At 41.4% G+C, this 15,148-nt stretch overlaps 1 protein-coding gene across 2 annotated transcripts in view; it reads right to left on the bottom strand.

Moving 5' to 3' along the window:
* Window positions 1–8,650, bottom strand: part of FAM92A (family with sequence similarity 92 member A) — a 35,354-nt gene extending 26,704 nt beyond the window's left edge. Inside the window, exons 1-2 of one of the 2 annotated variants that reach the window (XM_026662986.1) lie at window positions 8,562–8,650; window positions 3,724–3,958 (exon numbers count right to left, since the gene is read on the bottom strand). In XM_026662986.1, coding sequence (XP_026518771.1) covers window positions 3,724–3,958; window positions 8,562–8,650 — 324 coding nt within the window. The remainder of the gene's footprint in view (window positions 1–3,723; window positions 3,959–8,561) is intronic. The other variant, XM_026662989.1, reaches the window with a different exon arrangement.
* Between the last annotated feature and the right edge of the window lie 6,498 nt (window positions 8,651–15,148).

The raw sequence follows: 15,148 nt of genomic DNA, 5'->3' as shown, positions 1-15,148 counted from the left end.
CAATATTGTGTCTGTTTGTTACTTTAGAACAGAAGTTGGCACAATAAAAGATATTACCTCACCCACATTGTCTCTCTAATATCCTGGAATCAACACAGCTACAACATCACTGCATACAAAAATGGAAGTTATTGTTACTTTGTCCTTCCTCTCTCTCTGCTTCTATCACCCCTTTTGTCTTGCCTACCTGTGAGCTTTTGAGGCCAAGGACTTTTTACTGAACGACTGTAGAACACATAGCATGCTAGTGCCCATAATAATAAAGTGTGTGACACTGGCAGCCAATCAATGAACTGCCATCCTTATTCACTCATTTACAATTATGCCTTTCATCATACTATGCTCTCTTTTATAAAGATATGCATTCTTTTATAGGGGCACATTAACTTGTTAAGTAACAAAAAAGAGCTCTGTTGCTACACAATTTATAAAGCAAAGTTCCAACTCCAATTGTAAAGCTTTACAATTACAAACAAAATAGAACCAACGATTTTAAAACCAGGGATCTTAAAAAGAAAATGTTGTGATGAAAGAAAAAATGCCAGCCAAGTTAAAGTTAGGTTCCACAGAGGAAGAGAAATTTTGGGGAAAGACTTGTTTCCTAATTATTATTAATGGACAACGCTTAAATAAAAACTGCTTTACAAGGTACATGACTGTGAAGGGTACTATCAATTATCTCAATTGTTCCAAAGTTCGACATGAGTTAAGCACTGCATTAAGAACTGAACTTTTTAGAACCATAAATGTTTATCCTAATCTTTACAGAGCTAAATCCCATTATTTTTCTTTGCTGGCTTTTTGTCTCCTGACTTTCCTCCCATCCTCTGCATGTTTTTCTAATCTTCCTCTTTTATACTCAACAAAGAAACCAGGTTTGAAACTGGAGATCTGCAATACTAGATGACTATAGCATGCTGAAATTAAAAGGCTCTTAAGCGAATACTCCTGGAACTTTTATAAATTAAAGAACTTTAAAATCTTTTTAAGTATCTGGCGCTGTTACCGAAGAATGAATGGAATCAGCAGTCCTTATGAGCTATTTCACTTGCTAGTTCTGACAAAATACATATGAAAGCTGCCGCATAAATTGATGCCCACAAAGAGGAGCAGGGGAATGGAGACAAATGGATAACAAGAGATGGAACTTATGTAGCCATTCCCTGTTTGCTTTTTTATCCTTGTCTCTATAATGTCTTTGCCCCCCAACTTCACCCCAATTAATTGTTGGAATGGTGGAAAATGGCTTGACTGAAGGGCCACATTTTTAAAGGTATCTAGGTGCCTGAAGATGCAGAAATGTGTGCCTAGTGGATGTGGAGAACTTGGAGGGCTACTGATTTTTTTTTTTTTTTTTTAATATGCACGACTGTTTCCCTTCTCCCTTTGTTTGGTTACTCAGCAGGCGTGAAGGGGTTAATTTCTTTCTTGAAACAAGACAAGCAGTACAGTGACTGTGGGGAAGTTGCCTAGCTTGAATGAAGGAACTATCAGGAACTAAAATTACTGGGGGGTAATTAATCCAAAACCTTTGACAGATAAACATGTCTGGAGTAGAGAAGTATCACCTTCTGGAGGAAATTGGCTATACTTGTTTTGTTTTTGACTGGGTTCAAGATGCCCAGCAAACAAAGTATTATATCAAGTGACTAGCCTGATATAGAAGAGGAGTCACTTTCTCTCCATGGAAGAACTGATATGAACTGTGAACAAGAGGGACAGACCCCGCAGAAAGGGTTTGAAGGACTGAAACTGACCAGGGTCCTGTATGGTAGAGAAGTATTACATGGTAAGCATGCAATAAGCTATTTATTGTTTTATGGTATGTTTTCTCTGTAAAGCTTTTGTTCTAAACAAACTGGCTGGTCACTGGTCTATCCTGTCATTACCTCAGGGAAAGAACAGGACAGCAGGTTCTGAACTAGACTCCAACTTGTTAAGATGATCACAGTGAATTGCAGGAGGAATTACAGCCTAAATCCCTGATCTGGAGTGAGAGGAATGTGGGTTCCCACCTTGAGAAAAGTGACAGATAGGACCTGAGTGGGGTTCTCCCAAGGAAATCAAGAAGGGGGCAGAAGTGCAACTACCTTGGGAACTGTGACAATGAGATTCTCAAGAGTGCTTAGATGCCTAACTCATTGAAATCAATGGGAGTTAGGCATCTATGTGCTTCCAAAAATCCCACTAGGCACCTATCTGCATCTCTAGATGCCTAAATACCCTTAAAAATCTGGCCCTAAATACATAGTGAAAGGACCAGATATAGCACTTTTATTTTCAATTGCCCTTTCTGAGTAACAAGGGCTGAACCTCTTAAAGGTGAACTTCAAAAGAAAAAAAGGGATTTATGATTTTTTCTTTTGTTTCTTAATGTATACAGATGACTTTAAAGGCTTCTTTGGGTTTTAAGTTTTTTTCTATTTCCTTTTTTCTTTATAAAAACAGCAAGAAGGTCTACAATTGCATTCCCCTTTTCAGTTAGCGTACTCCTTGGTGACTCAAAATGAAGTAGGAGCTTTCTGAGCTCTTTAGTAAAGGGGTAAGAGGTATCCTTAATAAACTCCCAGAAGTTTTAGTTAAATAGGTGTTAGCTTAAAACAGAATTTTAAACAAGCTGAATAAAAATCCATTGCATTCTAATTATGCCCCAATCCTGCAATTAGATTCATGTGGCTGGACTCTTGCACACGTGTAGAGACTCACTGAAGTCAGTGGAGCTCCATGCTAGTGCCATGGTTGACCCTTGCAGATCCACTGCGGGATCAATACCTCTCTTCCTTGATACATTTGATGTCATAAACTCACCCATTTCCCACCTGTCTACAATAACTTATAACAAAGTGAACAATACCTGAATTCTAATTCAAAATATGAGCAAAAAAACCAACAACTTTAAAACACATTGAGGCTTTTTTAGGTATTATAATGAATGGAGAACATCCCCATCCCAATAAATAGATGGCCACTTTTTCTCTTTCGCATGTTACCTTTTAACATCAAAATAAGCTTTGTTTAGAGTGAACTTAAAATCATGAACCAAACTCATCTAGGTAATATGACCTATTTCAGGACAGTGTCAAACTATTCTTAGGGCCCTGATCCTGAAAAAAAAAAAAAAAATTATGTGTTTAACTTGACTCATATGAGTCATCGCATTGAAATCAAAGAGACTATTCACGTGTGAAAAGTTAATCATCTGCATAATTCTTTTCAGGAGCCTAATTTTGGGAGTACAAAGCAACATGGAAAAAAGAAACACAAATAACATTTAATAGATTTTGCAGAAGAAATGACTTACAGTATCATTCCAGTTTCCAGAAGACAGCCCACGTCACAAAACCAAAAAACAAATATTTATTAAGCATAATCTATAGCCCAATAAAATCCATTGGCTCTTCTCATCTCCACTGAAGACCTGTTATCTGTCCCTCATTCTTCAAAAGGTGTGAGAAGCTACTCAGGGGGACTATTCACAAGGCATGAAGTTAAGCATGAGCCTAAGGCACTTCACAATTGGGGCCTAGGTCTGCAGAAAGGTCACTAGTAGGGTAAACTATGAAAGTTGGTGGGGCTTATTTTGCTTTGTTCCTAACACATTTGTTACTAATGCATTTAAAAGTGATTTCCCTCAGTCTTAAGAGAGAACCAAGGTATACATTATGGTAATTGTATTAAAAAGATAAGTTTGCAAGCACAACATGCACAGCTTTAATTCTATACCTCTGCTTGACGATAATCTTGAAGTTTGGAAAATTCATCTGCAAAATTTTTCAATCCAAGTTTTAAGCTTGGTGTCTCTGTAGCTGCATATGCATATATTTCATTTACTAGCAGGTCTGCTTTGTCTCGTAGTCTAGCAGTTTTACGTACATATGCAGCAAATATTTGGCACAATTCACCAAAATGTTTTTCCACATTTGAAACAGCCTCTCGTACTTGTCTAGTTTGATTGTCCCTAGAAACCAAGGAAAAATGAAAAACAAGCAAAAAAACCAATATGATTACAATACATACAGATTAAACAGGTTTGACAGTACTGTCATCACTATACCATAAATATTTCAAATTGGTCATTTTACTTCTCGGCAAAATGGAAATTTACTAGAGGAAAATTATACTTAATATTCCGATGTGGTGTTTGCTTATCTAAAAAAAAGACAAATAAAATAATAAAAAATTGAGATTTATATTTCAGCTGGGGGGAGGGATAGCTCAGTGGTGTGAGCATTGGCCTGCTAAACCCAGGGTTGTGAGTTCAATCCTTGAGGGGGCCACTTAGGGATCTGGGGCAAAATCAGTACTTGGTCCTGCTAGTGAAGGCAGGGGGCTGGACTCAATGACCTTTCAAGGTCCCTTCCAGTTCTAGGAGATAGGATAGCTCCATTAATTTAATTTAATTTTAGCCTAAGACTCACCAAACTGAACTTTAAAAAGTAAAAATACAGTAACTGAAGAGCCAAACCAGATACATCTATATACTTGAGAAAATCTTCATAAAATTCCTATGCAGTTAGATGCTTTGGAAATCTCAAAAGCGATCTATCTGCATCTTTAGACACCTCCATACATTTAAAAATCTGTCCCAGAGAAATGAAAGCCCCAGACACTTACACACAAGCTTAAATTTAAGCATGAGTGGTCTCACTTAACTTAGTTGCCCAAGATTGACAGGAAGTCTGTGGAAGAGCCAGGAACTGAACCCAGGCCTCCTGAGTCCTAGTCCAGGACCATAACCACAAAACCACCCCAATCTCTTAAGATATAAAAATTCCCCAATACATTAATGTGTGAATGTTAAACCATTATTAGAAATTACATGCAAGTATCTGAATGTCTATCTGTCACTGGGTAGTAGAACATGTTATTGGAATAGGTGGATGGATGGAAACACCTTTTTCATCTGTAGTTCTCAAAGCCCTTTTCAAAGAATCCGAGTATCCATATCCCCATTTTACAGATGGAAAAACTGAGGCACAAAGTGGTGAATTGATTTATCCTAACTCACACACAGCAAGTATGTGACTGGGAACAAAAAGCCAGGTCTCTTGATTCACAGACTAGTGATCTTTCCTTGGAATCTACTCAAAAGTGCCAGTGTGCATTGGTTTTGAAAGTAAAGTGTTGTAACTATAGAAGTAAACAAAGTCTATCAGATTCAGGAACTCATTTTTTCCCCTGAAGTCCTCAATACCAACTCCATAGTTAGGCTCATTTCAATTTTTCAAAGTGCAAGTTTAAAAAATTTGTTAGGCATGACAGCAAATACTGAATACAAACGAAATTACACCACTTATGTAAAGATCCATCTTTATTATCATTTGAAGTAAATCCATTCAGTATTTTAGAAGTCTCAGTGACTTAAAGGACATAATCAATTAAAAAAACAAACAAACCCTGCCTCACTTGTCTGAATTTTTTTAAACTTACAAATGTTATACCTAATTTACTATAACTGAAAGAATAAAGAGTTTTTCCCCTTGTTTTTAACTGTATTCAATTGACAACAGTTTGGGTATAGTCATTTTCAATGTTTGTTTTGTATTGTTAGTATGTTTCTCCTGTTTTAATGCAGGTTTTTCACACAGCAGCAGAGGAGAAAAAGTATTTTAAAAGAGGAAAATATGAACGTAAACCCCACAAAAATCAGCAGTGAGACATTGAGGCAGGCATAGTACCAGAAAAGAACTTAACTTTTATGGGGTACTGCACAGGCATAGGGCTCTGCTTATGTCGATTGCAGGATCAGGGCCTTAGTTTTAATGGTTCTAACTTTCACAAGAGGTAAATAAAATCTAGCACAAAGAGTATTAGTTATTTAAACAAAACAAAAAATAAAAAGCCTAATTGTAAGAAATATTAACAATGCTATCTCCATCACAATAGCAAACAAAGAAAGTATTAATTATGCAATACCAACAACATAAAATGTTGCAGGGTAAAACACTGGTGCATAACATTTTATGTGAGCCCTTTGGTTAGGTGGGAGGAGGGGTATTTACAGAAAAATATGCCTGCTCAATGGAACTCAAACAATATATGCTCCAATAGAGCTTAGGAAGTCCTTGAAGCAGGTACCTTCTCTACCTAACATCCTTAGAGTTCATAGGTATGGTCTTGTGAAACAGGGTGGGTTGTCAAAAACATGCAAGGTAAATTTTCACATATCAACATCTTACATTGAATGTATTAACCATAAGGGTAAAATAATGTATATGTAAATTACTTTAATTGGTTATATTTTGCTTTTTATATGAGTACAAATTTTAATACTAATATAATAGCTATGTATTTGATCAGAAGTTTATTAATTCAGAAACTCAAGCTAATGATGGGTTATGAGTGGGACTTAAATTTCAACTTCCAACCAAACACCTGCATATTTTATACCAAGGATCGGCAACTTTTGACACGCGGCCCATCAGGGAAATCCGCTGGCGAGCCGGGACGGTTTGTTTACCTGCAGCATCCGCAGGTTCGGCCGATCGCAACTCCCACTGGCAGCAGTTCACCGTTCCAGGCCAATGGGGCTGCAGGAAGCGGCGGCCAGCACATCCCTCAGCCCACACCGCTTCCCGCAGCCCCAGCTGGCCTGGAACGGTGAACCATGGCAGCTGCGATCTGTCAAACCTGCGAACACTGCAGGTAAACAAACCGTTCCGGCCTGCCAGCGGATTTCCCTGAAGGGCTGCGTGCCAAAGGTTGCCGATCCCTGGTTTATACTTATTAATCTTCTTAAACCACTCTATATATTGAAGTCAAGACTTATTCGGTTGGCATTAATATTTTGCTTGATACTTCAGTCTCCTCCTCCTCCTATCTGTTTAATGAGTGCCTTCAGTTGAGGGTCTCACCTCTGCTGGTCCTACATATCACTATATAGTAGCACTTCAATGCTACTGGCAACATAATTCTACTGCTGCTGAAGTTCATATGATTCTCATCAGATTCATTCCATTGCTTGGTGCCCACAACAATATGCTACAGACACAATTCTGCAAATGTTAACTACCAATTGCAGAGTACTGTAAGAAGTCCCATTGGCCCCAATAAAACTGCTCAAACACTGTGCTTGCTAGGGTATGGAAGATCAGGCCCTATGTTATTAGCAACACAGGACAAGATCCTTAGCCTTGGAATTTGTTCACATCTCACTTATTTGGAGGAAAAATTTAAAACTTCTTTCATTTGTGTAAGTTGCGATTCTAACAGCCTGAAATGATCCTGGCTCTTAATTTTGACCACTGTCACCAACCTTCCAAACCCAGAAAAGTCAAAGCAAATTCAGTACTTCAAGACCAAAGTATTGTCTCTCAGTCTATATTTTCTTGACAAGACAGATATGTGAAAATACATGCTGAAAATGAACATGTGTGTTATGCTAAGTCTTTCAGAAGAAAATACCATTGCAGAGGAAGATCAGTTTATGTTACCTCAAAGTAAGCAGGCACAATTTGAGGTAGGGAGGTTGTTTTCTTTTAAAGACAAATACCAGGGGATAGTCTCTTAGCTCCCAATGGTTTTCTCAAGTCTGCTACCATCTAAATAAGGAATATTTCACAAACTGAGTGAGAGTATAAAAAAACTCATTTAAAAGCCCATCATAAAAATCTTTCTTCCACAATTAACACTAATCTAAAAATAATCTCCAATGTGGGGTCCCTCCCCTCTCCTATTGAACCATCTGACGCTCTTTACATATAACAACCACCTCCACCCATCAAGTAATGAGAGTGACATTCAGCAACTTTGTGCCTACAGTTTCCCCATGTGAACAGCATTCAATTCTGAGAGATAGGAATTATATTTCCTTAAAGGAAGGTGTGAAAAGGTTAGTTTGTTTTTAAAAATGCTACTTAAAGGCCACAAAAGGATGGACACCACAAGGCTTGATTATATTAGCAACTACTCTTCATTTTATCCCAGAATACTAAACCTAGATACATTTTGTTGCCTAGACTTTATAGTGATGGGCACAGTATGAAATGGCTTAAAACAGACAGCTGGGATGAGTGGACGAGATTGGTCATGTATAGGTGCAGGTAACTTTTTTGTTGGAATAGAGCCGGCTTTATTTTCACTTTGAACATCCTGTTACCCGACCCAAACTATTTTATTTAGATTTTTAAAAAAACTATTTGTGGCAACCCCCCCCCTTAAATTAAAACACAACATAAAGACTGGATTCATCCCCTTAGACAAATATAAAACAGCTAATCTGAAGACAATAAACCCAGCACCCCCAAACCTCAGGGCACCCTGTCTCAAAAGCCTGGGGCTGATGGGTCACAAATCAGGACTGGAGAAGCCAAAGAGCCAAACTCTCCCTTCTTCCCTCTCCCCCAAGCCTAGTCACAAATAACAGGGAGGGACTCTGCCCCCTCTCCCGCCCCTCCTCCCACTAACGGGACTCCGTCTGCCTGCCCCCCTCCGCGCCCCAATAGCGAGGGCTTTGTCTACCCCCCTCCCCGCGCTCCAACAGCCCAGACCTCTCGGCCAGACGCGGGCGAGGGAGGGGAAGCGCCATTCTAGGCCCCCGGGGCAGGGGGCACCGCACTTACCTGGCGTCCAGCCCGCGGCCTAGCATCATGATGGCGGCCGGGAGCGAAGGGGAGCCGCGGCGCACACTCCGCTTACACCCAGTTCCCATGGACACCGAGCGCCGCCCACGGCCCGGGCTGCTGAGCCTGGCCCTCCCCCAACGCCTTTCTAGGGTAAGAGTGAGACTGAATGATGCCAAGACTCATTGCCTCCCAGCCAGTCCCCTGTATAAGACATAAAGGACGATTCTGTATCCTAATAATGACAACTTCTATCCACCAGCCACATACGTCTCTTTTTCTAGGGCTGAGGACAAGGTAGCTCTGACATCCAGCTGGCACTACCATCCAGAGTACAGAGAGAATTTGCAGCATTCCTGCAAGAGATATACAGCTGTGTATCTGATCTCTATTGAGGATCGTCTAACCCCGAGTTTAGAAATGTTCTCATCAATAGGCCTCACATACACTCTTACCCAAAGCCCATTGAAGTCAAAGAAAGATTCCCACTGACTGGACTAGCATTTTTGAATCAGACCCATACCCCGGATGTTGAACAATATGGAGATATGATCTCCTTGAGGGATGCTAGGAGTCTTTCAGCAATGGCAAACAGTTGTCCATCATCACAAGGAACCCCTTGTGTGCAAGCCTCAAGCACATAAACCAGGGCAGAATCTGGCAATCCAGAAATCATTTCAACCACCATTGAAGTGCAAACACCTCTGGACTGGAATGTAGCAGCATTTCAGTAGTTAGCATATCCTGGATATATATGTAGAACATCACTGCAACATACAATCACCTTCATTTCAGATAATGGAATAGGTCAAGGTGCGTTACTACAAACTGATCCACATGGGCACAGAGGTCCATCTGCAAGGATTAGCTTGCATTATCAGGGTCTTATACAGTATTGGTCTGTTGTATACGTGTTGGTCTGACTGCCCCTTTTGACCCAGCACATATTGTTTTTATGTTTTATAACTTTATAAGAATGTTCTTATTTCAAGTTGAATTATTTTTTTAAATTTGCAGAAGTTTTCTTACATATTCTCTTACATTCTTTAAGTTTATTATTATTCTATTTGCAGATGTAGCTATGGCAGCAACCTCTCCATCTTTCTATCAAATTTGAGCCACATCAATCACAGTAGTATGTAGGTGCCTGACATTCTTAAAATGAGCATAAAAAATGTAATTCCAGGTGAACTCTGCTATTGCCATTCTAGCTTCAACAACTTCTATGTTGGTTTTTAAATCCCCCCTCCCCAGCTCTCTCCCTTGTATTTTTGTTCATTTTTTGAGAAGAGGACCCTACAGTTCCCTTGCTTGAACCATGGGTCTTGACCAGCAATATTTCTGTCTTTTTTTCTCAGGATCAAGAGACAGGTTCTGGGAGCAATTATTTGCTAATGTAGTAGTTATCGGTTCCAGGTTCAGGGTTGTGACGGGGTCCCCGGAGTGCAACGTGGACTGTGGGACTCTTGAGCCCTCTATCCCACCAACTTGGGCTGCCTCAATAGAGAGGCTCCAGCCAATTGCCCCCAGCTCCCCAGTCTTGCACCTCGGGACTGTACTGTCTTACACTGCTCAAGGCTCCCTTGGGCAGTGCAAGTTCATTAAGTAGTTCACCTCTCCCTCAGTGTGGAGTGGACACACACTAGCCTTTGTAAACTGACTTGAGATTTCCCAAGCACTTCAACCAAAATACACTGTTTTAGGTAAAATATAAAACAGATTTATTAACTGTAGAAAGATAGATTTTAAGTGATTATAAATGGTAGGCATAAAGGTCAGAGATAGTTACCTTAAGAAAATAAGTAAACACGCTTGCTAAATCCTAAATTTTTAGTCTAAGCAAAAATTGAATCACACAGCTTTTCTCATCCTAATAGATGGTACAAGCAGGTTGCAGTTCCTTAATCCACATGCCGGGACTAACTTCCAGCTAGGGACCAATCTTCCCCAGTTCAAAGTCTTTTTCCTCCAGACCTTATTGTTGAGATGGGGGGAAGGGAGGAGAAAAAGGCCAAGTGATGATGTCACTGTCTCTCTTTTATACTTTTTCCAGTTTGCTGGAAAGAGCTTTGCTGTGACATGGGTGAGTCTGCGCCCAGGGCATATGTGCCTCCTCCTCTGTAGGATAGTGGATTGTGTCTGGATGAGCCATTAATGCTGGCTATTGATGGCTACTCCTTTGTTGTAACTGAAAGGCTGGTTGTGGGTGTTCCCAGCCTTACAACACATTTCAGTAACACATATAGTAATACTTCATAACTTCACATACAATGATAGTACATACAATCCAACAGAATATTAATGTTCAACAGATCAAGACTCTTCAAATGATACCTCACAAGGCATGCATTGTAAAAAAACATATAATTCACAGTGGTGAATATGGGGGCTCCAGGTTGCTACTTTGAGGTACAGAGTGTCACAAGGGTGTTTTATTTAAAAACAAGTTCATTAGAAAAAAATAAGAACATAAGAACGGCTATATTGGGTCAGACCAAAGGTCCATCTAGCCCAGTATCCTGTCTTCCCACAGTGGCCAATGAGGGAATGAACAGAACAGGTAATCATCAAGTGATCCATCCCCTGTTGCCCATTCCCAGCTTCTGGCAAACATAGGTTAGGGACACCATCCCTGCTCATCTTTGCTAATAGCCATTGATGGACCCATGCTCCATGAACTTATCTAGTTCTTTTTTGAACCCTGTTATAGTCTTGGCCTTCACAACATCCTCTGGCAAGGAGTTCCACAGGTTGACTGCATTGTGTGAAAAAATACTTCCTTTTGTTTGTTTTAAACCTGCTGCCTATGGAAGTTTTGCCATGAAAGTAGGAATAGAATTTGACCCTACTGGAATATTTTATCTCTTTCCCCAGCAGTAGTATCCTGTTCCCAAAAAACTGCTGTATCAGGACACTAACTTTTGTAACATTAAATCAATATTTCCTGAAGTTGAAGTGCTGGCTTAAAATGGATAATGCCAAGGATATTGGTATGTGATAACAGCTACCACTTGGTGGCATCCAGTACGTACTTTATTTATCTTAAAACTGTGCCTTTGTAGATTGGAAAATCTTGTAAACTCGTGGTTGGGCGTTTTTTATGGATACTGAAAACTGCTAAACTTAAACTACTCTTGGTTATTTTGTTTAGGACTTGAAATACAGCAGTCTTTAAATATATAAAAGGTTGTCATATAGAGCAGTGCTTCTCAAAGCCGGTCCGCCACTTGAGCAGGGAAAGCCCCTGGTGGTCCGGGCCAGTTTGTTTACCTGCCGCGTCCGCAGGTTCGGCCGATCGCAGCTCCCACTGGCCGCGGTTCGCCGCTCCAGGCCAATGGGGACTGCGGGAAGCTGCGGCCAGCACATCCCTCGGCTCACGCCGCTTCCCGCAGCCCCCATTGGCCTGGAGCGGCGAACCGCGGCCAGTGGGAGCCGCGATCGGCCGAACCTGCGGACGCGGCAGGTAAACAAACCGGCCCGGACCGCCAGGGGCTTTCCCTGAACAAGTGGCGGACCGGCTTTGAGAAGCACTGATATAGAGGATTCTGATCAGTTGTTCTCCACGTCTGCCAATGGTAGGGTAAAAAGTAATCAGCTTATTCTGCAGCAAAGGAAATTTAGGTTAGACAGTAGGAAAATCTTTATAACTATAAGCATAATTAATGGCATAGGTATCACAACACTTGTCTCAAACCCAGGCCCACAGGGTTATTGGGAAACAGTCTTAGCTGTCATGCAATACCAAATTATTGAATTACCGTGGAATTCACAGACTTGGGTAAACCAGCTTCTAGGGTTCCATGACCTGCTTCCTGATAGGCCAAATAGTCTTGATCCTGATTACCTGGTCACAGTATATAAACTTCCTGCTTCCTTTCTGGCCTTGTTTGAGCAATAAGCCATTCTGTGCTGGTTGTTTCTTGGACACTGTTTGACTCTGCCTTGCTATACGTTCCCCTTGAATTGGATCTCCTGGCTATCAGACCTGTAATAAATAAAAGGCGTGGGGGGTAGGTAGCTCCCTTTTATGGACACCCAGTCAGCCATAAAATTCCTCTTAGTAGTTGTTCTCTACTTGCTTTACCTGCAAAGGGTTAAAAAGTCTCCCTGCATAGGTAAAAGGAAGGGAGTGGGCACCTGACCAATGGGAAGGCTTGAACTTTTTAAAATTGGGAAAAAAACTTCCCTTTTGTCTGTCTGTCTGTTGTTCTTGGGAAGAAGCAGAGACAGGGCTGGAACTATGCTATAAGAAGCTTGGGGCCAGGTATGCAAAGTCATCTAAATCATACCTAGAAACTACTTACTTGAAACCCCCAGATATGTAAGTAGATCAGGAAATGTCTAGGAAGAGGCTATTAGGGTTATCTCTTTTATATTTCTTTATGGCTTGTGGACTCCTCTGTGCTAACCCCAAATGCTTTTGTTTTGCTTGTAACCTTTAAGCTGGACCTCAAGACAGTTCTTCTTAATGCTTAATCCTTGTAACTGTTTTTTTTTTAAATCTAGCAATAGCCTGAATTTCCAGCTGTATTTTCTTTCTTTTTGTTTTTAAGAACAGAATTGGATTTTTTGTCCTAAGAGGCTTGTGTACATGTTGTTTAATTAGCTGGTGGCAACAGGTAATTTCCTTTGTTTTCTTTCTCAGCTATTCCCCGGGGGGCAGGTGGGGGTGAAAGGGCTTGAGGGTACCCCACAGGAAGGAATTCCCACGTGCACCTTCCTGGGTCCAAAGGGGTTTTTTTGCACTTGGGTGGTGGCAGCATCTACGCATCCAAGGTCAGAGAAAGTCTGTAACCTTGGGAGTTTAATACAAGCCTGGAGTGGCCAGTATTAATTTTTAGAATCCTTGCGGGCCCCCACCTTCTGCACTCAAAGTGCCAGAGTGGGGAATCAGCCTTGACAGGGCCGCTTGTGTGAACTCTGACCACTGATCTGGACTGCCCTTTGACCCATCTGATCCTTGGGCATTACTGTTTGCTCAGGCCACCTGTAGCATCTGCTTAAAGAATCCTTGACACCATTTGGCCCTCCCCTCTTCAGTGTTGAAAGACATAGCCAATTAGGCTCAATGGAGAGTCCTTGTTTTTGGTCAGTGATTACCAGAGCTCAGTCACTGATGAGCTGGTCTTAGAGCTAACCCTTAGGTCTAGTGTGGGGACAATGTTGCAATGAAAACAGTGCAGTTGCTGTAGTAGCTGTGAGGTTCCCTGCTACCCAGTGAAATCACTAAGAGCTGGGCTAAGCAGTGGAACTTCAGAACACTGCATTACAGAAGTGGCAGCGAGTGTCAGAGAAAACAGCAGCAGCAAGCAGCCAGCAGTGGCAGCAGAGACAATGGCAGTGATAACAGCAGCAGACATAAGCAGTCACAGAGGTGTGCGGCAGCAGCAGAGTCATGGCTTGACACCCCCTCCTTTTCAGGGGTGGCAGGTGAACCCACATGAATGCCCCCTCTGAATACTGAGCCTTTGCTGATCAAAGACAACCAGTTGTGAATAGGATGCAGTGGAGGGAAACGGGAATGGCATGTTAAAGGGACATTTGTTCATTGGACATTCACTCTGCAAATGGGAAACTGAGGCAAAGGACACTGCCCAATGTACTGTGAGGTGGGGAGGTTGGCTTATGGTTACATACTTTTGAATGTGGTTGTGGTGTTTTCTCAAATTAATGGTGGATTCCTTTCTCCTTCTAATAAAAGCTTTCTTTTGTTATACATAGACTCAGTGCTTGTGAGAAGGGATGTATTGCCTCTTAGAAGTGCCCAGGGGTGGGGTTTAGTTTTCCCAGATTACTGAATGGGGGCTTGCACTAGTTCTGTTTTGTATTGTTAAGAGGAACCCTTAGGTATTGAACCCAGCCCTTGTTGCTTGCCTCCACTTTCTAGAAGGCTTATATAAGCATCAAGCTGGAGTCAGTCTAGCTAAGATAAGCAGGAACAAATTGGTAGGGACAATGGACAAGATAAACCTGGAATTTAGAGATCAGGTTATACATGGACAGAGTATGCTACACAAGGATTGGTTCCTGAAAAGTAACCAAGCCAATCATGAAGCACATGTTGCAGTGTATAGTCAGGAATGCAAATGTTACTAAACATGTATAGAAGGAAGCGTTTTGCTATGTAACTTTGGATTTGTGATGGCAAAATAATTTGTGGTTTTTACTGTGGCAGCATGGGCCATGTGGCTTCTGTTTACCCAGACCAGGCCCTGAACTGAGCGGCTTTGGGAAAATGCCCCTGCCTAGCCTTGCTAATGGGGGTTGAGCTTGCGTAACATAGGAAACCTCACTCGGCAAGTCCTTCCAGGCATCCTCCCCACCTCCTCAAGATCATCCCTTCACCTACAGCTGCAGCTACAACTCTGACTTTAGGGCTCCAGATAGTTTTTTCCCCTCCAGTGGGCTTTGACTCTGGGGCAGAGAATAATTTCATGGATGCCACCATAGCCCAAGTACTTGGTCTCCCCATACAATCTAAGACACCTCTGATCTGGTCGACACAGTTGATGGCCACCTCTGGTCAGCAATCAGGAAATCAGGAAACTCCAGCTCTGGAAGCAGTAATTGAGGAACACCATGTATTC

The sequence above is a fragment of the Terrapene carolina genome, unplaced genomic scaffold (assembly GCF_002925995.2).
Source record: "Terrapene carolina triunguis isolate 2854851 unplaced genomic scaffold, T_m_triunguis-2.0 Scaffold58, whole genome shotgun sequence".
Lineage (NCBI taxonomy): Eukaryota > Metazoa > Chordata > Testudines > Emydidae > Terrapene > Terrapene triunguis.
The sequence above is the reverse complement of the archived record's forward strand: the minus strand, read 5'-3'. Positions and strand labels throughout refer to the sequence as shown.